Below are 27,322 nucleotides of genomic sequence, written 5' to 3' on the forward strand. Positions count from 1 at the left end.
ACACTCCAGAAATGTCAGGAAAAATTGTCTTTAAGAACTTTAATAGACCACGGAGTCTGTCAACGGGGACATTCTGACTAAATACCTATAAAATGTTAAATAAATGTCATCGCAATCTGGCGAATGGCAAAAGCTGATGTCTTTACCTATAGAATAGAACCTGTTGGGCAAACAGAGATGGGGTAGAATGATAGATCGCCACAGGAGACAGGAGTTTAGAGCTGCCATCTTCCCCTCAATTTGAGCCTTAGTAAGAACAGTGGCGCACAAAGTGGTCCAGCAGGTGTAAGTGGAGCCGGGTTGTTGTTGGCATCGCCGCACAGACCGAGCCTGGATGGAAGCAGCAGGACGCAGAGCAGTCAATGAGAGCCGCAAACAGAGAGGCGGCAATTAGCAGAGTGTCAGAGATGTGAAATGGAGGATTTTCTGCTCTCTGTGAGGATGACAACGTAAATTATGGCCTTAGTGAGCAACACAAAAACAACTCCTGTGTTTCCGACTGCATTGTCATCTCAAAAGATCCATCTGCCGTGTGGGATTCTGTAACTGTGTATTGTGATTGTGTCGTAGCTTTATTCATTCGCATTGGCATGACGGGTTTATTGTTCTGTTAGGAAGAACGAAACAAATTTTTCAAATCTTTGAAATGAAAATGCCTGAATATCTAATCACTCTGTGTGACGTGATCTATTTGTAACTCTTCCAACTCCTAACCGTCTAAACCAGTGGTCACCAACTTTTTTTTGGGGGGGGGGGGGGGGGGGCACTTACGACAATCTGACAACGTCCTGCAGTGTGTGGTGTGTTACTTGGTGGTGTTGAATATGACCGATCTAAAATATTCAACTTTGTCTTGGCCCGATTATCTCAGCCTGTGGTTTTTTTTCCCTGACTGGGACCGAGACCTTAGCCAGTTGAATGTGACAGGTAGCGAATCAGAAAGCGCGGTGACGTAAGCACGGAGTGGAATCCCAAACAGTTGACATGGGAACTGAGAGTCCGGTGGACATCGGAGGTGATATATGGAAATGTTTATTAATATATGTAAATGTCATTTTTTATATATGTTTATTATATGTGGTTATGTTTATTCAGTTAAAAATGTTAACTATGAAAAAACATAACTCACCTCCAAATCATAGAGCAGCAAACAGAGCGGCTGATCCCGCCGGCTTTTATCAAACTCCTTTTGCTGTTTCTACATCGTCATCCGTGTTTGATTATTCTAAATTCATGTATGGTATGTTGGGGTTTTTACTGGATTTTCTTCTGGAACCGGTTCCTGTGGTGTGTTGCTCCTGCCGTGTGGCTGGACTCACGAACCGACCGAACCTGTTGGACTTTTAGGTCTGGTTCACGGCACGATTTAAGGATTGGCAGACCTGAAACTCACAAGCTCTACTCCTTTCACTGCCCTAACGCTCTCTGACTCTGGTCGCTATGGTAACGTTTACGTATCCCTTCAAAATAAGATACAGATGCGCCACAAAAAACGAACATTTTACTTTCGTGAAAATTTTAACTCACGATAACGACTAATGGAGCCCTGAGCTTGTTTCTCTGCAAAGAGACGGTCCATCTGGGAGAGATGAGAGACAATGACACCGGAAGTGTTGCTGATGTTCAGGGTTCTCCGGTCACCACATCACGCAGAGCTCGGAATGTGGGAATCATCAACCGGGATAAATCCATTCTCCTGTCTCTTCTCTGGACCTTTTTCCCTTTGCAAAGAAACTTTCCAAAGAATCTGATCTGTTTCTTACTCATTCTGCTGCTTGTGGGCTCAATGTTGGCGCGCAAGACGTAACCGGGAGAATCCGGTTAAAGGATTTTCAAAGTAAAAGATCAAAAGATCATCCAGACTCAAATAATACATAAAAGGGAAATATTGAATTAATTCTTGCGCAGCCCGTTACCCGGGGGTTGGGGACCACTGGTCTAAACCACTAAATTGAGATGAACAGACTGATTTTTATTTTTTTTTTTAAAGGTGACCATCTGTCATTTTGACAGACTACAGTTGACGCACCTGACCACTCTATGCAGAAATGCATTTTCAACTTTGTGCACAGAGTAGATTGCAGAGGCAACGACTGAACTCACCGGAGCCCTCACTGCTGACGCTTTCGGTCAGGAAACCCCTCCTTCAGAGAGTCTTGCCGACTTCTGATGGCTTCAATCGGAGAAATGTTCCCCGATTTAAAAACTGTGGTTAAAATGGCGCAATTAATTAAAAATAGCTAACATAAAATAAAGGATTGCATAAATATTCACCCGCTTTGAGTCAGTGTTTAGCAGAAAACTGCAGTTTTCCTCCGTCCTTCCTGCTAAACTGCTCCAGCTCGTCCAGGTTGGTGGTCAACAGCCCTTTTCAAGTCAGGCCACGCATCATGACTGATTTATGAAATCAATAAAAAGGGTAAAATGACTAGGAGTGAGTGAATACTTTTTATAGGCATTGAGCTATAATATATGAGTGGGTTAAAAAACAAAGTCTGCAGCTCTGCACAGCCGATTCAGGCTGGTTACAGACCGAAAACAGCACGGTGCAAGTGCACACCGCACTTTTCAGATTTACATTCGCATGCAAGCAACTCTGCACGCGTCCTTTACAATGAATTTAATAATTACGCTCTGCTTTCAGTCGGTCTGTCACCCAAAATCTCTCTGAACACATTGCAGTTTATGTTTGTGTCAACATGTTGCAAAGTTCGACGGTCCTGAAAACCGAAGGAAGGAGAATCCGCGTCATCCTCGCGCACCGACGGACGGAGCCGTTTGTTGTTAGAGAAAAGCTTTTCCGTGAAATGTGTCCCCATCCTCACAGGCATCATTTCGCTCCTTTTTCTCCTGAGGCTCGTTGATTTCCAAACATGCTGTGAGGCCACAAGAGGGGGCAGTGAGTAGGAACTCCGGGGTGTTCGGTGCTTCTCCTTCTCCTCATCCCATTACAGGGAACATCCTGCAGCTCGAAATATATTCAAACTGCAAAATCGCTGCTGCCGACATCTTCTCTTTTTTTCTTCATTTTTTATTATTAATAATATTGTTAATGTTCTCATTTAATGTATTTTTTCCGCCGTTGCTCTGCTTGTTGTAGAGGTATTTAGGCATGGTAATCCCTCTGGGCTCTCCGTGCGCGGTTTGAGTCGGATGAGATGAATAACTCACCTGAGCTCATCCATAATCATGGCCGCAAAGCCAGGCCCCCCCATCGGCGCGTCGCGCGTCAGCTCGCTCCATAAGTGGCTCGCCGCGTCTCAGTCGGAGCAGAGGAGCAGGAGGATAGCAGAGGAAGACGGAGCAGAGCTTTCTCTGACGCGCTACAGAGTTAAGAGAGCGCGCACTCTTTCTGCTCCTGGCACTGCGCGTAAAAGTCGCGTCTTTGTTTTTACGCGCGGCGCAGAGTGGAGAGATTTCTCTTCAGAAACTACTATCTCCTGCAACTGTAGTCAGTTCATTATAGTGGGATTTTATGCGGACTGGCTGTGTAATGTTGTGTTTAATTGGAAAGTGCACGTGGCGGGAAACTCTCCACTACTGTTTTGTTTTGTGTGTGTTTGTTCTGAAAGTGGACTTCCTTCTGTTGTAGGCTGTTGTGGTGACGCGATTCTTGCGCTCTAAACATCAAGTATGGATCCTTTATTCAACACCAAAGAGATGCCAAACGGGACAGTCGACTCCAACAGCACCAACAACGGAACCGCGTACTGGAACCAGTTCGTGCAGCCGGTGTGGAAGATCGTCCTGTGGGCGATCGCGTACAGCTGCATAGTCGTGGTGTCGGTGGTGGGCAACGTAACCGTGATCTGGATCATCATGGCGCACAAACGCATGAGGACCGTCACCAACTATTTCCTCCTCAACCTGGCGGTCGCCGAAGTCTCCATGTCCGTCTTCAACACGGTGATCAACTTCGCCTACGCCGTGCACAACGAGTGGTACTTCGGACTGATCTACTGCCGCTTCCACAACTTCTTCCCCATCGCGGCTGTGTTCGCCAGCATCTACTCGATGACTGCCATCGCCCTGGACAGGTAAGGCTGCGGGTAATGGCGCACAAACCCCATAAAGCAGGTCACTTTACAGTAGGCTGGTGTGTTTAAGGCTCCTAAAAGTATCAATGTGTATTAAAAAGCCCTAAAACAGCAGAGGATTGTTGTAAAAATGTTTTCTGTACAGCCTGCGGAACAGCTTAATCAACTCAAAGGGGAAAAGAGAGAAAAAACTCGAGAAGAGTCCAGCAGTTAGAGACGTTTTGGATGGTCTGATTGTCTCCAACATGTAAATAAAATTAAATATAAATATATAAAACACACGGGATGAAGATATCAGTTATTCGTCAAATTTAGAAGTTTGAAAAGAAGTGAGGTAAAGCGTACACTTATTGAATTCTTCAATATTTACAAAAGCTACAAAGTTATAATCTATAAACACATATACGAGGTCGCACACATAAAACAATACGCAGCCCAAACCAAGAAAACAAATAGCATCATTACAGTATTTCAGTGTGTGTGCGTGTGTGTGTTTTTAAAAACAAGGTCCAGCCAAGGACTGGGTTTGCATATTAGGCTGGAAAACCTTTGTGCAAAACGGTTGAACTGAATAAGTCTGACCTCGCTATGAAAACCTTTTTCATATTTATTTTTTATTAAGACTTGTGTTGGACATCATTTTAATTTCACTTTAAAGCTGTTCCACAAGCTTACATCACTATTATATATAGTATACTCCTTCTGACCATATGTATGAAAGTTGTGCATCTTTAGGTTTAGTGTAATCAAATCATCACCTTCTTCTCTGTCACAGAAAATATAAATATTTTTTTCATGGCTTATGGTCAACGTTTTTTGTCCTTACATCAAACAGCGCTGTTTTGAGTTCAGTTTCGTTGAAAGTTTCTGACTATAAAAATGCACAAGTGTGTTCACAAAATCTGGCAGCCTGTATAATCGGTCGGTTTCTATGCTAGCCATTTCAAACTTTTGTAATCTTCTATGAGCCCCAACCAGGTGTGTTACACTCACAGACAAATTAGCTCGACTCAAGCTAGTAGAAGGTAAACAGGCAAAAACAACTTGGGAAAACAAAGGGCAAATAGGGATCAGGTTTTCATTCAAACTGGTCATTCCTCCCATTAACCGCCATAGTTCCTGACCCCTCTCAGCTCTTTCCTTGCTGCTATGCTTCTCAGGCAATACTATGAATCTGATTGCATCACAGCTCTGCAGCTAAGACGTAATAAAAGGTCATGCAGGTCAAAACAAAGACATGAAACACGTTGATCCACTGGGAAGCCATCACTTCCAGTTGTCTCTCCCACTGCTTTTGAGCTTCAAGATTATATATCAACGACTTCTTGACTTGTGTGAGCTTAAGCTTTCCCACCGTCCCCTCCTGCTTGTGACAGTTTTCATGCCGAACAGAGAGAACTCGTCCAGGCTACCTGGTGAGACGCGGTTTTGTCATCCCTGCCGCCGCCGCGGTCGTGCCTGCGGTGCTTCACGCTCGGCACAATTCACAGCTCAGCAGCGGAGCCGAGCGCTGACGTCAATGGGCTGGCTGTGACGAAATAACCCACCTGAGATGCATTCAGGCTCATGACGGGTGGTGGCTGCGGTGAGGGAGGGGGTTGGTGAGGCGTAGAGAGAAAAAATCAGAGCGTGACTCTAAAAGAGAATAAACGATGACAAGGTTTCAGCGAGATGGATTACTGAATGAAATGAGCATGTTCTGTAAATTACTTTGATCATGTTGATTTCTTTTTCAAGGAAGTGACTACTATAAAATAAAAAAATTAAATAGAAAAGCTAACAGAACAAATAAATCATCCATCAGTGAATATATTAAAGAAATCTTGCTGGCCATTGCTTTTCTACGCAATTACATTTGATTCTCATCTCCCTTCAGTGTTTTTGTCTGGGATTTCTCCCATTCAGATGGATTCCTCCGGTAGAATTCCAACCCGGGAAAGCATCGGGCAGAAGGAGAAGTTGTGGAGGATGATGTTGATTTTCTTGCGCTGTTTTCGGATCGTAGTCTTCCTGTAGTTTTAACAATGGCAGCGGAGGAAGTGAGCAAAGCCACTCAGTCCGCGTTGGCCACTCGTTCAAATAACGAGCGATGAAAAATGGGATGCTTAAGGCGGGGAAAATGGTGGGAAAAATCTTGTTGGACTCCGGACTCAGGAACATGAAAACAATAAAAAGTGGTGGACTGTCTTAGGAGTGGCTGGGTAGCCAAAATCCAACTGCGGGCCTCACTTGTCTCAAATAAGGTCAGAGGTCATGGTTCCACAGCAACAAAGAGACTGAGCAGAAACAGCATTCACTTAAGAGTTTCAACGTTAAAGAGAAACATTGGCGACCAGAAACTATACTTGGCACGTGTCACACTAAACAAAAACATCTTCATGATCTTCAAGACTTTTAGGGGAAAAAAACTGGATGAGATGAAAATGAACGTTTCTCTTACATCTGGTGTGAAGCAATTTTTATTTCATTTATTTATTTCAAACCGTTTTTTAAGAACAACGTAAAGAAGCAGCGAGTAGGACAGGAGAAAAAAACGTGCATAGATGACCAATAACAAACGAGCTATTTGTTATTTGCTGTTTGAAAAGAAGTGGGTGGGAACGCTTGTTTTATCCTGCTCCTCATCTCAGTTTAATGAAATATATCACCCACCGACTCATTAATGATCAGAAATTTGTAATTCAAAACATGTGGCGTTTATATGCCTGTTGAAGTTACTGTACTAAAAAAAACAACAAATAATTAATATTTCAGAAAAACAAACTGACTCTCATTCCAGGACAAGAAAATTTACAGACCCATAATAATAATACTGGTAATAATGACAACTGTATATAACAACCAGACATACAGCAGCAGAATAATTACCCACTGCTTTCCAATGTACACCATGTAATATACTTAGATACTCTGAGTTTTATGGCAAACAAATTCAATTTAAAAAAGCGAAGGATGATGATAATGATGAGAATAAAATAAACACAACATTTTAAAGAAAGAGCATCATATGGAGTGAAGGTCTGGGGCTGCTTTGCTGCTTCAGGCTCTGAGAGACTTACTGTAATTCGTGTAGTTTAGCAGTTTGTAGTTTGTCTCCTGGGGACGGTAGAACCTTACAGAAACATCAGCCATTGGCGCGGAACTCGTCCGATCAAATGGGCCAAACAGACGGCGTTCACCTGCCACCCTGCGGAGAACGTACCAGAAAGTGCCATGGCGACTCGCCGTCTGGGTGGGAGAAATCTGCAAACCTGTGAAACAAACGCTTGAATATTTTTTACTACAGCATCTGTGGAGAAAAGCAGCGACTGACCTTTGCGCCAGTCTTCTCGGACACCATCAGGCTGAGGGAATCTATTTCTGGAAGGGAGGCATTGGCTCAAAGTCCCAGAGTCATGCAGCGACTCAGCCAGAGTCTGGACTTGAACCGGGTGGAGGCATGAAAATAGTTGCGCATGCTTCCACGCGGCCAGCTTGACCTTAGGCAAGTTTCCAGCAATAGTAAGAGAAGGAAAATAATGCTGGACCACACATGTTGAGTCCAGAGAGAGGCTTGGTAACTGACATTACAGCCCAATGTGCAAAGTGGATTGATTTATTTTTACTTTTAACCTATTTATTGTATAATTGTGTGCTGACGTCTTTATGTAAAAAGGAAGCACTTCATTTTAAAGGGGCAGTATTACGTAAAATTTACTTTTTTGAGCTGTACATCATGTTATGATGTTATTCCCTCATAAAAAAACAAACCTGGAGTGTTGCCTTGATTTTTTTTCCTTCGTGTTTGAGAAATACCTGAAAACTCCCGTGGCAACCATTCAGCTGTGCGAAATGCCTGGGAGGATCTTTCCACTGCTAAGCTTGTTAGCTTGACGGGATTGACAGTTTTACAGTGCCTCGCAAAAGTACTCATACCCCATTCATTTTTCTCCTTTTTAAAATGACAACAAACTTATTATTTCAATTGCAATTTATTTGAACAAAAATGGAATACATATTTATCTAGTAATAAAAAAAGAGTGTCTGCTTCATCATGGCATTAAAGGTGACCTATTATGCTTCTTTGAACAGGTTAGGATAACTGTGGGCTTAACAAAATATGTTCATTACATTTTATGCACAAAATCTTTCTTAACATTTACACCCTCTTGTGAAAACGGCTGCAAACAGTTGCCCAATTATACAACCATTCATCTTTGAAAAGAAAAAGTAGAGCCACCTGCGCAACATGCTAGAATGCAGCAGGTGGTTTCTAGATAAGTCAACGGCAAAACACTTGCCCTTTCCAGCAGCCATTGTACAGCAGGTACAGCGGAAAAAGCAGCTGACCAAACATGCTGGAGTTCTGCTTGGGAACTTTTTGAAACGACACCAAAAGAAGATGAACTTCTTGTCAAAAACCAGCTGGGTGTTTTTTTGTTGTTGTTTTTTTAAGTGGTTGGCCTGTTTTTAGAAGCAGCAGAAACCCAAATGGAATTATAATAACATGAAAAATACGAATTTTGCATAAAACATCCCTTTTAAATAAGAGATTTGTGGATCACTTAGGAGGTTTTCTCTTCTTAATACTCACAGAAGGACCTGATATGAAGGGGCCAGGGTTAGTCAAATCAAACAGTCCATCTAAATGTGTGGCTGTCTCTCTCTGTACATATTTCGTGGTTCAGGCTCCAGTGAGCCGCAGTGAAAGAATGCAGACAGTGAGCCGATGGATTCTGTTTGAGAGTTTGGATCCGTCAATGTGCTCAGCGCCGTGTGGAGGCTGCTCTTCTTCTGTGATTAATTTCAGTCCTGCGGACAGTCGCCTCTGATTGCTGCTCTTGAAGCGTTAGTTGGAATTGCTGATGAGTTTCTTCTGTGCGTACTTTAAATATCAAACTAATCAGTTCATACGTCACCCAAGTCAAACGTCTGAGAAATAATCATCTGAATGAGTCAGTTGGGAGCAATAAGGAGTGATTGTTCAAGTGCCTTTTGTTTAAAGAAAGCTCTTGATTCAACAGGTTGGTTAGAGTAGGAGAAATACATCCTAAATACATCCATGTTGCGCTAGGTATGCGTAAATTACACTATACTATCATATTTACTCAAACTGTTTGCAGCAACTGAAGGTCATTTTTGGAATAAAAGCTGCTCAGCTCAGCCAAGACTCTGCAGTCTGTACAAAGTGCTGACAGTTTGCCGCTCTGCTGCTGCCAGGATGGGGAGCTCCAGATCTGTTTCCCATAGTTCAGTCGGTCCTTCAGTAAAACACTGTGCAAGGATTTTATCATCTGGCCAGCAGCATTCCAGGGCACCATGCAGGCTACATACAAGCCAAAAATATTCAGCCCCTCTAACACAAGGTTCTGTGGTGCCGAGAAAACACAAGCTTTGTTTCCAGCTACAGCGTCGGTCCTGGAATAGGTCTAGCTGGATGTCTGGAGCACTCTGATTTTCAGAAGTAGCTAAGAAATGGAGTTCATAGAAACAGACATGTACTCAATTAACGAATGAATTCCTTAACACACCTGTTTTTAAGCATTTCAGTCATTCCAAAACCAGCTTTGATGTGTTTTATATGATCATTTTCTGATCTGAAACCTCCAATGGACGGACACTGTTTAGGATGTGTAGGAACCATCGAGACTCAAGTCTATTATAAGCTGGAAAATCGAAGAGATGTCAAAAGTAACAGAAGTTTAATGTCAACATAGACTGAGAGGGCGCTGATCGAAAAACTTTCACCTGTTCTAAAACTGACACCTTCAATCCTGGCTGTAATTTGCAGCTTCTCATATGGACAAGCAAGTTCCTCAGATAAATGATCTCCCATCTTTTTACTTCTTTTTTAGGAAAGAAGTGGCCACTTTGCTTGATACATCATGTGACAAAAATGGACGAAATTTACTATTTTCATCTGATTAATGTTTCTTTGTCACTTTTGATGTGTTTTATGTTATTGTATGAGGCCAAAGGACATCCGTCGGACTCGTCTCATTCCGATCCGGTTTTTTTTCCTAGAATAAAGGCTGGGGGAAAAAAACTAGCCTTTACTAGCATAAAGGCTGCTTGAACAAACTCAGATGAGCTTGTCGTTTCGCATTTCAATTTGTTCTGCACTTCTGAATTCATTTGGTTCAGTGCTTGTTGAGTTAAATAACACTGAATAGAGTGATATGTCAGTGTGTTTCACTGAGATTTGGTGCTTTGTAGTTTGTCATTGTTGCTGCTGGACATTTTCATGCCAGGTCAGAAGTCATGAAACATTCATTTTTGTACATGCAGAGGTCAGTGTAAGATATCGTGCCGCAGGTTTTTTTGTGGGTACACACACTACCTACTCAGATCTGATTAGGATTATGTATACTGTGTGTGTGTCTGTGTGTAAATGTTTTATGGGTTATGATATAAAACTGTGATAATGTGTATGTGAAGTTTATTTATGGGATCTGACAGCTAGTTTGAAATGTTGTCTTTATTCAATTTCTTTATATGATTTTTTAATATATTTGCTTTCTTCCTTTGTCTGTCTTCTCTGCTTTTTTTTTTTTACTTTATTAGTGATAGGTCATCTGTCTGGCAGCGGGTCAAACGATGGAAATCAGCCTCGGCTGCTTGCATTCATGCTGCTCAAAATGTTCTTTAATGTACGCTGTCCCTCTTAGGCAAATAAACACAAATACAAAGTGCATGAGATCCGTTGACTACTGCTCCACGCTCTCTTGCAAGAGCAGTCCTAACACTTGAGGTCAGTTTAATAATAAAGTCAGTCTAAGTCTAAGTCTAAGTCTAGTAACAGACACTGTTAACCAGGAAGCACCGGTCCACCCGTCGGGAAACCTCCCCGACCTCCCGATGGCCAGCCCACCCCTTATCAGTTTGCTGGTTGTATTGATAGAGTGATCACTACCTGCATGTGGTTGTTTTTGTTGTCCCGTGTCATGCTGACAAGCCGTCCAGGATGTGCCATTCCGCCTGATGGCAGCGTGGATGGGGTCCAACCCCTGTCACCCAGACCGCAGGCCGGGAATAGAAAATAGATGGATTTTATTTTAATCTCTTCTATTTTTAGCATTTGGGAATCGGGGCCAGCGTGGCTCAGGTGTCTCATATGCCAGTCTGACCCAGACGGGTCGGCTGTCACCACCTTCAGCTTCCTTGTTTCCTGTGATGTTAACATCTCCAGTAAACTGACGGCAGTTCAAGCCTCCTGAGAAGTTTATCGTGGTAAATTACTAATACGGCTTTGCCGAAGTGAAGAACGCTTGTCATAGTACGGTGGTTGCATGATGCTTGTAAATAAAGGTCATAATCTATTAATTAATCTTATTTTAGTTATATCTGTACAAATGTGTAATTTAGCGCTAAATGATTTTGTAGAAAGCTTTCAAGTTACCACATTAAGAAAAATGCTTGCTAGTTATGTATATTTTAAATTGTCAGCTTTTATGCAGAGATCTACTGAATTAAATAGTTTCTGTAGTTCGTTCAGTTATGGATAGTTTTGAAACCGTAGCATTTTCTTGATTAGTTGAAAGATAGAGCTGCGCAATACTCAGTTTATTGCTGTTACTGAGTCATTTGTGCATTTTGTTAGACGACAAATACTTATTTTCTACAAAACCATTACCAAAAGATCAGGGGTCACTCATTAAGACAATGAATATGTCTGCCTCTGTTGGCCATAATAAATATGGATAGGCCATTAGCAGCCTGTGCAGTTTCATCTAAAATTGATTGGGGTCAAAGGCTTTGGGATTTTCTTTCAGAAGATCAGGACTTAAACCACCGTCTGAACATCTGTGTCAGGAATTAAAGAGCCCTGAAACTTTTTCAGTGAGCTCAGCTCTTTGTGATGTAAAATGACTCATATCCATATTACTTGATAGTGAAAGATATGTTGTTTAGCAAAAGCAAGTTCAAGTACGTATGACCTTCAGCGACATCTTTTTTTTTTTTGTTTTAAGTTGCAAGGCTTAATATAATATTTAAGTATTTTGTCCACTGGAGCTCCCGTACCTGTTTTTACCTGGATAGGGTTGAGCCATGGCAAAAAAAAACAACAAAAAAAAAGCAGAAGCTCAGTAAAACACCAAAAACAAGAAGTAAAATTAGTGCAATTTGTGTTAAATTATTTTCTGTACCTTTTGTTAGCACAGGTTTGCACGATGCATAAGGATATTGCTAGTTGCACTGCAGAGTCGCATTAGAAACATGAAGAAGCAGCTAGCTAGCCACTCACGCCTGCTAAGTCTTGAATATTTAATTAAATCAGCAGAAGCACAGCAAGAGTTTATTGAAGGTTTGTTGCTGTGTGTGCAGAATCACATACTCATTTAGGAAGAAAAAAAAATGTTTTCATTTTGGTTAAGCGCCGCCGAAATGTGACAGCTAAACACAAACAGAGTGACAGCCACGCTCTTCAGCAGAGACGTTTGTGATCCTGATCGTTATGAAAGTGTGCAAAGGCTTTTATTGTTTGCTTGCTTTTTTGTAAGACATTTGACTGTTGAGTAAAACTCTAGAGCATTTCTAAAGAGAAAATTTTCTAAAGAGAAAAGATTCTTTGTTTTAGAACATAATGTCTTAATTGTAAAAACAACAAGTATATACTTTTAAATACTTTGTAAAAACATTTTTTTTTAAAGTTAAATGTGAAACTCTTGATTTGTTGGCTTATTTTCATTCACCCTATTATAACTCTTTTGGGATTAATAAATATGGATAGAAGAGAAAAATTAGAATTCACGACAATAAAAACGGAAAAAGGAGAATTTGGGGAGTGGGGAGTGAAATGTCTTCACCGACCTTACTGTGTGCAGCAGTGCGCAGACAGGTTGGAACAAACTGTTCAAATCAGGAAACGAAAAATTGCTTCGGCATGGCGCTGCACAAATAGTTCACGTTTAACATTATAAAAATTAGTATTCAAATATTTATTCACTTGCTTCAGAAATGCCGCGCATTGAACATAATAAAATTGAGTTTCAGCTGCTCCCGTTTGCAGCGATGCGCCTGGCTTTCCTCCTCTCTGTCTCTACTGAATGAGACAGAGAACAGGCGCAAGGGACGGGCGGGGCAGAGTATATGTAGTGCTGGTTTAATATCCAAACACTGAGATGTTTGGATAGGTACCAAGAGGCTTCAGGTGGGTTCTTGGCACTCATTGGACAATGATTGATTGGGTGACAATCAAAAAAGACAAAACTATCCATTTCAGCCAATGAGAGCCAGCAGAGTCTAAATACACTTTTCTGTTGAGTAAACGGTAAAGCAACTTATATTTTCCAGAAAAAAAAACATGTCATCTCACCTTAAATGCTAATTCTGATCAAAGTCTTACCCAATCTTTCTTTTAAGTGATGAAATAAATGACTCCAGGCCAGGCTGGTTTAGAAAGAAAAAATCAATACATAAATTTAAGTGAGCCAATCTTTTAACGGTTCATTTTATTATTATTTTTTTTTATGAGGAACAAGTTCACAACATTCGGATTTCTTCAAACATTTGTAAATCCCATCCCTCCTGGGGAGAACTGTGAGCCTTTGAACATCCAGCCAGGTCACATGACAGACAGTCTAGCTATTAAGTTCATCTGAATTCGCCCGCAGATTAGAGTACATTAGATTAGATTAATTAGATTAGATCATATTAATTAGATTACATTAGTTTAGATTTCGGTTATCAGATGAATTAGATTACGTTACGTTAGGTTAAATCAAACTAATAACACTCATGGTCTGACAAAAGCTTGCAAGTTGTGCAAATTTGAAAACAGGCTTGTTTTCTAAAAGAATCCTCCAGGAATAACATGGAGGAACGGCTCAATGGAGGCGAGTCAAACACGAAATCAATTAAAGGGGTTTTGGGAGTTGAGCTTCTGAGCAGCTGTTAACGTTAAAATATTAGTTCCCTGTGTTCACTTATTGTTTGCAGTCACCCTCTACCTGCGACACTCAATTTCAATTTGACTCAGACCAAATGCTAACTCATAGCCGCACCGAAAATAAATCTATCTTTAATAACAACAGCATACTTCTATTGACAGATGGGACAGCAGACAGAGCCTCCACGATTTCACATTTCAAACATTGGCCTCAGTTTCGTTCGAAACATAAACACGGAGTGTAGAAGAGGCTGGCCAGGAGTAAGGTGTGTGTACGTCAGGCGCCGTTCCTTTGTCTACTCTCTCTGGTCCCTGCATCGTGCTGAATGTCACAGCTTCATAAGGCTGCTCATAGAATAATCCATTCACCACGGGGATTAAAACCTGACAGCTCTGCGCGCGCTTGCATAGCTCTCTGACCTCTGAGCCACTACTTGGGAGAGAACCTTCCAGCAGATGAAACACTGATAGCTTAACTTTAGAAATCAGGCAGGTCTGACGAAGCCGCTGCGCGGCGCGGAAGGGATGGTTCATGGCAAGCTGTTTTTATTCTCGTTTCCACTTCTCCTTTTCCTCCCTGCTGCTCCCAGAGGGGCGATCAGAGGACGCTAATCTGGTCTCATCCTTCGGCTTCTCCGTGATCTATACCCAGAGAATGAAAAGGAAGAAGGAAATGTTTCCCCTCCTTCCCTCCCGACTACAATGAGATTACGTGATGACTGTAAAAGGAGGCATGACGACGGTAAAAATGAGAACAGGTTCATAAATTCACCTCCTTCCAAGTTCTCTTTGATTTGAAAATCAGGGCAGGAGAACTTCTTCACTCTTTCAAGTTTTTTTTTTTCCCACCAAGTGCTGAATAAAGCTTTTCCTTTTCTTTGTAGTCATGCAGTTACGGTTTGACACTTTTACGCGCATCGAGTTTGACATTCAATTAAGCTCGGACATGAAAGTCGGCGTGCAGCTCTCTCAAAGCTTCTCGAATGAAAGCGAACTGGCTCATCGCTTCAGCCGGCATCAATAACAAGAAACATCAGAGCTAATTTGCATGCAGTGTGCTGATGAAGATAATGCTTTGAGTCATCAGTCGTCATGAAAAAGCCCTTCGACCAATTCGCACTTTCTAACGTTTTTAACGGAGAGTTTAGGATTTTCCCAAACATTGCATTTTGTCGAAATGTGTTTTCTTGATATAAACACGTCAATTTTGAAAAAAACTCAAGTTTTTTGATAAAAAGTTTATATGCTAGGATGAGGTGATTGGATCATGTGACCAACAGTTGGATGTTACTACTGGCGAAAACCACAAAGAAGACGTGGTAGGAGGACGTTGTTGTTTTTTTGGGGGGGGGGGGGGGGGGGGGGGGGGGTTTCAGAGCTCTCACAGAATCACACAGGTCATAAAAAGTTGTGTTATTCAACTTCATCGCTCTTCTGTAAAATCACCGACTACAATTTCCCCTAAACACAACACACAGACGTAGCCACTCCCCAGCAGGCGGGGCTTATCTTTCCAGCACAGATATCCCCTCTGATTGGCTGAATCATCAATATATTTCATGTAGATGTAACCAGGTGAAAAAATGGGTACATGTCAGAAATGTGTTTCGTAAACCCTGTTTTGCTTTATTTCACCAACTGGTTGTAATTCTTGTTTTTGCCAGCATGTGGTGCTGTTTTACAGAGAGGTCAAAATATTTCAGGAGGTAGAAAAAAACCTCTATGTTGTATGCACCGTGGCGCTCTTAGAAAAACGGAAGAGAAGGACATTTTTGTGTGCTGAGACCTGGTGAAAAAGATGACTATGTGGCCACCTAAGCAGAGGATCCAAGTGTTCGGAAATTAATGTCGAAGCTGAATTATCTTCCATGAACAAAGTTAAGGAGAGGATGTTAATGTTATGTTTTTCTTTGTTTGTCCTCCTTTAGAAGTGCCACTGCCGTTTATTACACCCTTTGTAAGAGTTCAGTTTTTTTATGTGAAGCTACATCGTGAGCCCACCATTTTCACTGAAGCTGAGGCTTTATATTGATAGAATACGGGTCATTTCTTTCGGCCTATATTGATCCTCATTCTTACATTTGTTTCTTTGCAACTCAGAGAGAGAGAAAAATGTTCTTTTTCATCTAAAAAAAAAAAAAATGAAGGACCCATTTTATTTGAAGCTCCGTGTGCTGCATTACTCCCGGCTTCAAAGATGTTTGTTGTTTCCATGATTTTTAAGGACTTCCAATGTAAACATGCTTATTCTCGTGTGATTCTAACTGAATTTCTTGCATAATGGAAACACTGCATTTGTGAAATTGTATTTTCTCGACATTTTCAGAATATAGACACGGATTCGCGGTGTAATGGAAACATAGCTACTGTGTCAGATTATAAAGTGAAAAGTAGAGGACAATTACAACCGACTTCTCGTTGCTGCGATCATTAATCACCGTGCTCAGCTCTTTCCTCGGCTTCAGCTCATTTCTAGCTGTAAGTCAGCAAATTCTGCTCTCCGCTCTCTCAGGAAGCACGTTTCGCTGGAAGTTGGCAGACGTCTTCTGCAGATACATGAGAAAAAACAACAATCAGAACAAAAACACTAAAAATGTACATCTTACAATATTCAAAACCCAGTTCAATAATAGTTTATGAAGCAGGGTTTGTTTTTTTTTCCCCTGCAGGTTTTATCCACAGTGGGGGGTTTGGATCATTACAGATGCAAAACTAAACCTGGACATTGTGCTAAGTAGAATTCCAGATCTATGAAAAACAATATCATGTAGTTGAATAAGATGTAACCTAAGCGGATGCTCAAAAGTAAGAAGGGAGAATTAGAAAAAAAATTGTCAGCACTAAAGGTGTTCAGCATACTGCTTCCAACCATATGCTGAACTGTAACGAGAAGCACATCCTGAAATGACACAGCTTTGTCTTTATAATGAAGCTCCTTCACATCACAGCGCATCTCTCTTAATGTGCGGCGGAGCATGGAGAGACTAAATTAGTTGGGACTGGATCTGGTGGAACAAGCAATGGCAGACAGGCACAAACACAGAGAAGAGGAGCTGATGGCTGCAACCGGTTTACCTGCAAAATGCTGGTAATGAAAATCTGTTGGCACGCCAACAGAGCCGCAGCAGTGCTGTTTCAAACGGCCCTCGCTCTGACTTTTTCCTCAGTGACGTGAATGTTAAATTCCATGTTTGTCACACACACAAATACGTTTGTCCACGCGGTAAATAATGGAAAAATATCGTCCTCCAACTAATTCCCTGTTTTCTTTCTTGTGGTTTGTGCCAGTAGCGACATTTGGCTGCTGATTGTGTGACGCAACAGGTGTTTCCATCGCAGTTTTGCAAAATAAACCAATTTCTAGACGCCCCCCCCTTTGCCCCCTCCAAAAAAACAAACTCAACTCAGCTTGGAGCCAAAACTTTTTTATCAAAAGAGTTTTTTCAAAATCTCCGTGTTTCCATTTAGCAAGTTTATCTTCGAAATATCAAATTGCGCAATTATGCAGTCAACGGAAACACAGCTAATGTGAGTCACTTTGCATATAGTGTGGAATTTTTGATAATATCACAATGATTTAATTAATTTATTTTTTTTGCCACAAGCATTGGTGTACCTCTGGATTAATCTGACCCGATATGAGCGTGTGAGGTGGGCATGCTGGTCACACAAACACACACATAGAATGTATTTCTATCTGCACAGGGACTTTGGATCCACTTCCACTATTTTTTCATTCACAATATGAAAACAGAAAGTTTTGCACAGGAGGGTTTGCGGGTTTAAAAGCAGAATCCCTACTACAATCTGTCACCCAGCTCAAACACCTCACACATGCACACACACGCACACACACAGATCATTTGCACTTCCACATGGCCTATCTCCTTCCAAATGTTGATGATAATTTCACCTAACCTTCTGCAAAACAACAACAGCAAACCCTTGTGAGAACAATAAACCAGAGGAAACAAATTCCTGATTAAATTACCCCAGCTTAGCATCAAATGCAATTTGAAAGAAGAAGAAGAAGAAAAAAAATAGCCGGCAACCTCGAAGGCAAGCAGTCTTAGCTGTCACTTCTGCTTCTACATTCTCAATCGTTGACATCTAGGGAAAAACGGTGAAGCAGCCTCACGGTGTTTATATATCGAACCGCTACATTGCTGCGGCGGTTTGGATGCTATTTGTGGGTAATTGGAGGTACATGTCACCCACAAACCCTGGCAGCCCCCCTATGCTGCTTACATCTGGTAAGGAGCAATCCCCACACGTTTGGAGCAGGAGGCTCATTGGAGACCTTTCTAACACGAGGAATCAAAAGATCAAAACAATAGGCTGCTGCCAGCAGATCTACAAAAATGAAGTGTCTCTTTGCTGCATCAGACTTACTTCACTATATTAGATGACCTGTTCACGTCGAATTACGTTGCGGGAGCATAGCGTAATTCGACAATGAGAAAATCCAACAGCAGCTCTTGACCAGAAGCACACTGAAAGTCAGTGGTGGAGAAAGTACTCAAACAATGTACTTAAGCAAAAGTACAAATACGCAGACAAAAATGTACTCTAGTAAAAGTGAAAGTACCACATTAATATTTGTACTTGAGTAAAAGTAAAAAAGTACTGGCTTTTAAAAATACTTAAGTATTAAAAGTAAAAGTACTTGCTGAATGCATCACCTGATTGCTAATACAATATCATTAAGTGTACCTATTGTATTTATTTTTAATACATCAGAAATGTGCCATTTTAATGAACATTGCCACAGATAAATCATGTTTTTATTGTATTTACTCTGTAACATAGTTTATACTTAGATGTGTGATTCTATGCATCATAATTTCAGGGATGGAAACATCTTGTCTCCTATCCTAACATAGCATGAACCTTATTTTGAAAGAAATCCAACAGAAAGGGGGTGGAAAGAAGGAGGGTGGGGGAGAACATGCAACCAAGGAGCCACATAGCAGTGTTGTAGTCAAGACCACCAAACCCGAGACCAAGTCAAGACCAAGACCAGCGCCCTGCACTACATGACACAATAAAATTAAGTGTACCTATCAAAATTTCTTCTCAAATTGATCTGAAAGATCCACATTCCCATAAAAACACCTAGATATTAAATACTTAGAGCTGAAATGAATTTAACCAATATCACTATAAATTCAAACTCTTCTTCATTCTGCTTTGTTTCCATCTCTGTGCCACAATGCGCAGAGGTCTCCTGCCATCCTTAGAAAGATAACGCCCTGGGCGGTTGCCCATATCGCCCGATGTCAGAAACCACAACTGTCTGCATTTTCGTTTTTTTTCTATTTTTCATTGTTTTATTAAACTTTTAAATTACCACGTAAGTCAGGGACGTTTTGACTATACAGACATATTCAAGATATTAGTAATGTCATTCTGACTAGTCAAAATGTTAATTTAAGATATCTTAAATAGAAAAGCTGTGTAATTGAAGATATCTCTAATTCACTTAAAGATATCTTGAATTGTAATTTTGACTAGTTTAGTTTCGTCTAGTCATTATTTGCTTTTAAAATATCTATAATTTAATTTTCACTAGTCAAAACTACATTTCTCCTATCCAAAAATACATTTAAGATATCTTGAATTATGTTGCCATTCGAGACATCTTTAGTTAGAATTAGGACTAGTCAAAACTAAAATCGAGATATCTTGAATTTACTTTATGACTAGTCATTATTTCATTGTCGATATCTGAAATGTGTATTTCAGATAGTCAGTAATTCATTGTAGATATCTTGAATTGAAGTCTCCGTACAAGTCAATGGTAAATCTGACGTCATTTCGACTAGTCAGAATGTAATCAGAGATATATCAAATAGGTATTTTGTCTAGTCATAAGACAATTAGATATAACTGGAATGTAAGGGTGGCAAAACCGGATTTATATTAAAACGGCTTGCCATAGACAATGGGTAACAACAGACCGCGTAACTAGTAAGTCACGTTATTGCTTGGATTTTACAGTGCCACGTTAAGTCCCTGAACCTCACATTGTACCGAAAAAAAGCATCAAAACAAAAAAGCGCAATGCGACTTGGATGTATCGAGTAACTCGGCGGTTTTGTGGAAATGTAGTAAAGTAGAAAGTACAGACACTTACTGTAAAATGTAGTGGAGCAAAAGTCGAAAGTATCCAAAATAAAATCTACTTAAGTAAAGTAAAGATACATGAAAATTGTACTTAAGTACAGGAAGAAAAAAGGGGGGAATGGAGTTCAAACATCCGATTCAAACATCAGCACAACGGCTCTGAAATTCATATGCTAGCAGTTTATAACTAAAACTTGGAGTACCTGTTGTCATCACAAGAAATTCCGACATTTATACTTTTAAAGTGGCAGAGTTACGTAAGATCCACTCTTTTTTTTTTTTTTTTTTAGCTTTACATCATGTTATAATGTTATTCCCTCATCAAAATCATACCTGGAGTGTTGCTTTGATTCTTTCATGCATGTTTGAGAAGTCCTTTAATCTCCCGTGGCAACCAGTCGGAGGTGCTTGGTCTCACCTTTCATCATACCAGCCACTTCTCAGTGAAACGGTGGTAAAAACGTTAAAGGCAGAATGGAGAAATGTTGCTGTGATGATGTTCTGAAGGCAAAGTGTTGAAAAAGAGCAGGAGTTTCTTAAAGAGACAGAGGCCCATTTCAAGGAATCAAATTTCTCTGAAATCATGTTGGATATAAATTAATCATTTTTAAAACAAATGAAAGTAAGATTGTAGCACATTGATTGTGCTACAAAATGGCACTATATGTGTGGAGAATACAGAATCCTGCTCCTTTAATGCTTTTGGATGTAATGATGCTGTGACTGAGCTAACACCAGGCAAAGCTTTGTACCAAAAGATCAATAAAGGCACACGTTTTAACAGTATACATGCCAAGTTCTGAGAGAATTTGTTTAGCGCTGGGAAGATTTAATAAAGGACACAAAGTGCTTTGCAAAATTCATACCCCCTCGAGCCTTTCCACGTTTCATCATGTTACACCTGCAAAGTTTTACGTATTTTACTAGAATTTTATTTGAAAGACCAACATAAGACAGCGCATTTGAAATCAGTATCAATATTTCGTTGCATATTTTGGGGCATGTCATTACCAGGGTTTGAACATTTATTTTGTGGAACATCTGAATTTATACTGAGATTAAATTACATGCAGGTGGACTAGTTCTTAAGTTGACCTGTAAAGGCAGTTTCACATGTATATTAGTAAAAATGCTTGAAAAACAAGTATAATTCTCCTTTACTTATACTACTTTGTGTTGGTCAGCCGCTAACATAAAATTCTTTTCATTTTATGGTGTAACGTGAGAAAATGTGAAATGCTGAAGGGGTGTAAATGCGCTAGAAAAGTATTGCACGTTCCAATATGATTATATAGCTGATGTCTAAATAGATATTAAAACAATTTTTTATAAAAACAGATTAATTTCAATGCAAACCTGGCACGTGTTAGCGAGTCCTCCTAGTTGTGTAACTTTACTTTCCCCACATGTTTGTGCAACAACTCAAAGTGATGTCAATGACAAAATTCAAACTAATTCTTGCCAGTAGTTAATCTTATAATTGGGCGCAAGTGTAACAAAGCAAAACAAATGAGTTGTGAAGACTTTGACTTTTCTGTGCAGAATCTACTTAGAGCACTTCGTGATGCTGGATTTTTGCAGATTTTAATCTGGGATGAAGCTAAAAATACTCCAAAAAAGTTGGACATATAATAATTGAATTGAACAAAAATGCACAGTGCCTGCGACAAACTGGCGACCTGTCCAGGGTGTACCCTGCCTCTCGCCCGAAACATTCGCTGGAGATAGGCACCAGCAGCCCTCCTGACCCTAGCAGGGACAAAGGCGTTAGAAAATGGATGGATGGATGGATGGATGAAGTGAAGAATTTGATTGAATGAACGAGCAGAAAAGGAGTTTTAGTAGTGAAGGTGCGTTCCAAAAAATATAAATATTTTATGTGTATGTGAATGCAAAACTATCTGACTTGAATGATACAGCTATGTGATCTGTGTATCGGGGTGTGAATGTGTGAGCGTTTGTGGGCTTGAATGGGTGAATGTGACTCTAGCGTAAAGAGCTTGGAGTGGTCAAGATATATAAGTTCAGTCCATTTACCGTGTCATTTTATTCTTACCTTTCACAAGACAAAATTTCTCCAGTGTATTGTAAGAATGCAGCAGTTTTAAGTCCGCTACCACCTGTTTGCTTTATTCCAAACTTCAGTCTCTGTGAGGAAGGAGTGAAGAGGACCCAAATGTGAAATCATGGGCAGGAAGCAGATGGATGAGGAAATTACAAACGTTATTACCTAAGACGCTCGGGGTGGAAACGGAGCTGGAGAGAAGAATAAAGCAGGAAAAAAAAAAATCCTTGATTTGGCAAGCACAAATACCAAGAGATGCAATGACTAATGTAGCAAAGATGTGTGCCAACTGGCAAACAAAACTTTGTATTGGCCGTGCCAAACAAAGTGTCAACTCAAGAGCTTGGATTCGAGCCTTAGAAAACTATAAAAAGGGAACAAGAACCAAAAAGAAAATGATGAATTCTACTTTTTAAAGAATTGAGGTTCCAACAGTGAGAATAAATTTTTCACAAGCACCACGAGAGACACGTTGCATGTTGTTTACATCTGGATATTTTGCGCATGCGTATAATACTGGGGGGCAAAAACACACTATTATTTCAAAGGGCATTCATAACCGCAGTAGAACAATTCCATTAACTAAGTGTAACTTGGAGATGTAGGTATTATTAATTTAGTACAGTGCGCCACAGCAAAGGGGAAATAACGCAGAAAAACTGTTGAAGAACAACTCAAACCACTCATATCCTTCTTTTTTCTCTTTCCCTGTGTCAGTTACACTACACGCAGACGTATTGCTATGGCAACTGACAACAACTCTGCTAATGTATCAGGATCAACACCAAAAAGCAAGCAAATATGTTCCACAGAAAGAACAGAACACTCAGTTCACTAAAGTGCTATATTTGTAGACTTAATTCTTATTTAGCGATTATTATTAAGTGATTACTGTGGTAGATTAGCTACCACTGCTATTAGCTAAGCTAACACAGTGGTGGATGATTAGCTAATTTAAACCCCTGCTCTACTGATGATCTGTCAGAAATTTGGTGCTTAGTTCGCCTTTTTTCAGATTTTCTATCTGAACCAAAACACACCAAATTCTGCAGCACATTCACACGTTACATTTTCCAAAGTCAAGCTAGCATAATTGACCTACATCCCTCTCCCTCGCTGCTTTTTTTTCTTTAATTAAAACTTTTTCCCGACCTTGTTATGTAGTTGAAAAGCACCGTGACCCTTTGTCTCTTACATAGCAGGCGTACGTTTAAGATATAGCGAGTTATGTTGACATCTTGACAGCTAAAACCAATGCTAGTCATCGTCGGCGATGCCCTCCATCAGGTACCTGTGGGGGCAGGATTTGCACATATGAAGTCACGATGCAACGTTTCTACATAGTAAAACCTATAAAAAAAAAAAGCTGATCATTTTACTAAATCACTTTAATGCACAACCTATTATGTTCAGAGTGGCAGAAACAGTCATGTTATCAGTAACTCATCAAACTCCTGCTGTGCTCAGCAAAGCATCAGGCTGTGCTGCCTCCCATTAAGCTTTATCTGTTTGCTGTCAGTGTCCTCTCATTATGTGACAAAATCAGAATATAAACAGTGGCATGAAATTATGCCAGAGGTTAGCGCAGTGTAAATTTCATCCCTGTCAGAGCGTTGGCAGCATTTTTTACAGCCAACTTAACATTTGAATAGCCTCCTCTATTTTTGCTCCAGTTTACAGAGCGGCAGAGCAATTATGTTGCTATTTTTTATTGTTTGATAATGATTCTATGGGCTTTATCTTTAATTGAACATGATAGGAATTTGTGTTGTAATATTTTAGCTACTGTGGTACGTTCAGATGAGAGCTTTGTATGTTTATTGATTGAGGCAAATTATTCCTTTTTTGGATTCAGGCTCTGCTTGACAATCAATTAAACTAGCTGGTTCAGACTTTAGAGGAATAAGCCTATGTTAAAATTGTTAAATATTACAAAGTCAAATTTCCTTTAATTCATCTTTTATGTATATAGAGCATTTTTTTATAACTACTGAAGGTAACAGAGATATTTGACTGTGCCATAAAATGGCCCAACGTTCCTAGAAAACACACAATCCTGCCCCGTCAGTAAAACGCGGCGCGTTGTGGAACTGAATGTTTACATCTGTGATTTGGTAAATCCAAAAACAAAGTGATTGCGTAGCAGCAGGAGTGTTAATAATCTGAGCTGTTCACTGCAGGCGTGCGTTTGATTCAAACAACACCAGCTTGCTTACATGACTCACCTGTGCAACGGCAAAGCAACATGGCTGCCCGCTCTGTTTGAAGTCAAAGCAGAGTAAAGCCAAAGGTGCGCTCTCCAAATTTCAGACGACTGCGGGAAGCTTTTGATTCCGAGCAGCTCCATGTGTGACGGACGTAATTAGAATGTCCGCACATTTGATTCATTCGTGCTTTTGGTGGGCTCCGGACTTTAATTAGACCTGCTTGGCTCAATGCGGTGTTTGACTGACAAACTTGGGTTGAAATGCATCCAAAAATATAACATCTCTGATAAACGACGCTCCGTTCCAAGAAGATAATATGCTGCACTTAGCCTTTGGATTTGTGCCATTACGGTGCCTAGTTTTAATGTTTGTTAATCAAAATACATTACTGGTAAAAAAAAAAAAAAAAATTAAAAAAACATCATGCAGCGTTTTTGAACTGTTTTGATGAACAAATTTCTCTCCCTTAAATAAACAATGCAGTCATAATTTCCTTCTTGTCTCTTGAAGAAAGAGCAGAAGCAATCAGCTACCTGAAAGCCACAGGTTTCTATTAAATTCTTTTCAGTGAGGCTCACTGATAATGATGTAACAGGTCAGTCATCAGTTATTCATGCTCCCCATTGTCTGTCTGATTAGAAGCATAGTTATGAAAATGTGAAATGATTGCTCTGGCCCATTTGGGACTGATTTGATGAGAATTCTTACAGTCTGTTATACTGTATACCAGATACATTTTCCTTTTTTTTTTTTTTGAAAACTCTGGTGCTGGTTTCTCTCCAGGGAGGACGGTGTTTGATCCTTTACAGAGAGAGAAAAAAAGTTATTTTCTTCAGAGTGAAAATGAAATTTCACATTTGTAAAACAGTTGTTATTTTGAACTGAAACAGCAGTCTGTGTAAGAGCCAGTGAAAATGCTACCATCCTGCAAGTCTTTGTCCACCATGTTAAGTCTGCATCACAGAAACGCTCAGATTTATGATTTTTAGTAACCCAAGGATTCTGACACTCCCATGAAAAATCTGATAAAATATGTCCTAAAATGTGAAAAGTTTAGTGGGTATGGAAGCTTCAGTGAGACACTGGATGGTTCAATTCCAAACACAGAACTCTGCTTGTGCAGCTCTTTGTCCTCAAAGTGAAATATTTTACACTCCACATTCATGGCCCTTGAACTTTTCTCATTTTGTCCCGTTAAAACCACAAACATGGAAATATTTTTGTTGGAATGTAATGTGAAAGAGCAACACAAAGAGGTATACAGTTGTGAAGTGCAAGTCACCAGCAGTCATCCGGCGACTTCTGAAGGCAATCGGTCGCACTCATGGAGAAGGGGGGCTGAATACTTTCATTTGCAAAAAATTTTTTGAATCATGAATAATTGTCTTTCCAATTCACAACTGTGTATCACTTTGTATCGGTCTCTCACATAAAATTCCAATGGAATTTGTTTACGTTTGCGGTTGTAATGTGACAAAATACATATGTTTACAAGTTGTGGATGTATATATGTTACGTCCACAAAGGGCACAACATATTTGAGGACACAAAGACAAAAATGAGGATTCAAAAGTAATTTTTATTTCAACTCTCTCGACCTTTTTCTTTAAGATGAGCTTCTATGATTTTTCTGTGAAGAAAAAGAGAGAATTAAACCCTCGGTTCCCCGTGTCCCAAAAAAAAAGAAAGAAAACAAAAATCCCAAAGTATAAACAGAAAGTTGGACCTGATGAGCCGATCAAAAAGAACAAAACGGTACAGCAGGGGGCCAACCCTATACAGGGCCGTCGAAGCCCCTGCTAGTACCGGACTACAAGAAAAAAGAAACTACTGCTAAAGAAAAATCGAAAACAGGACAACCGGTCCCACCAGGTTAAAAATCACAGCAAGAAAAACCATCAACCAAGCAAACGGCTAACAAAACTACCGTGTGGCAGGCTGGAGACGTGCGCACCGCGTCAGAACGCGTCCTAGGTGTTTGTTGGGAGGGGCGTCCCTTTACCTGGCGCAACCCAGCCTATTTATAGGCTGTCCAACAGCGTCACAAATTAACGGACCAAATTATAAGAAAGAATTATCAAAACTCCAAAGTATATTAAACAACAACAAAAAAAATCATACAACTAACTTCTATGCAAAATGATCCAAGTGAAAAAAAAAATACAGAAATAAATACAATGTGCCGAAGCACATAACTATATATATATATATATATATATATATATATATATATATATATTATTATTATTTATTTATTTTTACATTATTAAACACTGCACTCTAATTCCAAAGCTGAGGGATTTTCTGTGTGAAGACATTTTTTGAGTGGGTCTTCTATGAGCCATGTGTTTGTGCAGATAACATTGTCTTACGTTGAGTAAAGGTTGCGTCCCAGGTGAGCGAGCCGGACGGACGCTCCGTGCTTCTGGAAGACATTGTTTGGCTTTCAAGCAGGCGGTGACGTTCAGGCCTTTGAACATTTTTCATGACAACATGGAGAGCGTGTTGTGTCCACAGTGGGTTTCATGACTGGAAAGTAAAAGCTTGGATTGTGAGAGCACAAATGTAAATTGGGCCATTCTGTGTCCACCTAAAAGTGCTTCATATTTTAATAAGGCGTAACAACAAACTAATGTATTTCATTTGAATTGTATGTGGAGCAGCACAAACTGGGGCATAATTCTAGAGCAGAAAATAAAGACTTTTAAAACACAATCTGACAAATGTGATGTGTATTTCTGTTGCATGCCGCAAAATATACGACTTACCCTTTTTGATCAGTGTATAAATACATGTTTGATGTCTCAGAGATTTGTTAGAGAATATTGTGGGAATAAAAAAGAAACACCTTTTTACCACATTTGGACACCAGCAGATTTCTTTATGATGTTGTCCCTTCAGTTTGCACTTTACAAACACAGTTTTATGTTCTTTAGCCAGAAGGCAACTTGCTCTTTATTACACTACATTGCTGAAAGTATTTGCTGCCTTCACACACACACAAATGAACTGAGTGGCG

The 27,322-nt window shown here is 40.1% G+C and overlaps 1 protein-coding gene across 2 annotated transcripts in view; it reads left to right on the forward strand.

Annotated features, from left to right (window-relative positions):
• The first annotated feature begins 963 nt into the window (after positions 1-963).
• tacr1a (tachykinin receptor 1a) overlaps positions 964-27,322 on the forward strand; it is a 65,142-nt gene continuing 38,783 nt past the window's right edge. The window contains exons 1-2 of one of the 2 annotated variants that reach the window (XM_028033302.1): positions 964-1,015; positions 3,593-4,037. In XM_028033302.1, the coding sequence (XP_027889103.1) occupies positions 3,634-4,037 (404 nt within the window). In that variant the 5' untranslated portion in view covers positions 964-1,015; positions 3,593-3,633. Of the gene's footprint in view, positions 1,021-3,592; positions 4,038-27,322 lie in introns of both variants that reach the window. The other variant, XM_028033301.1, reaches the window with a different exon arrangement.

Source organism: Xiphophorus couchianus, chromosome 12, assembly GCF_001444195.1.
Source record: "Xiphophorus couchianus chromosome 12, X_couchianus-1.0, whole genome shotgun sequence".
Classification (NCBI taxonomy): domain Eukaryota; kingdom Metazoa; phylum Chordata; class Actinopteri; order Cyprinodontiformes; family Poeciliidae; genus Xiphophorus; species Xiphophorus couchianus.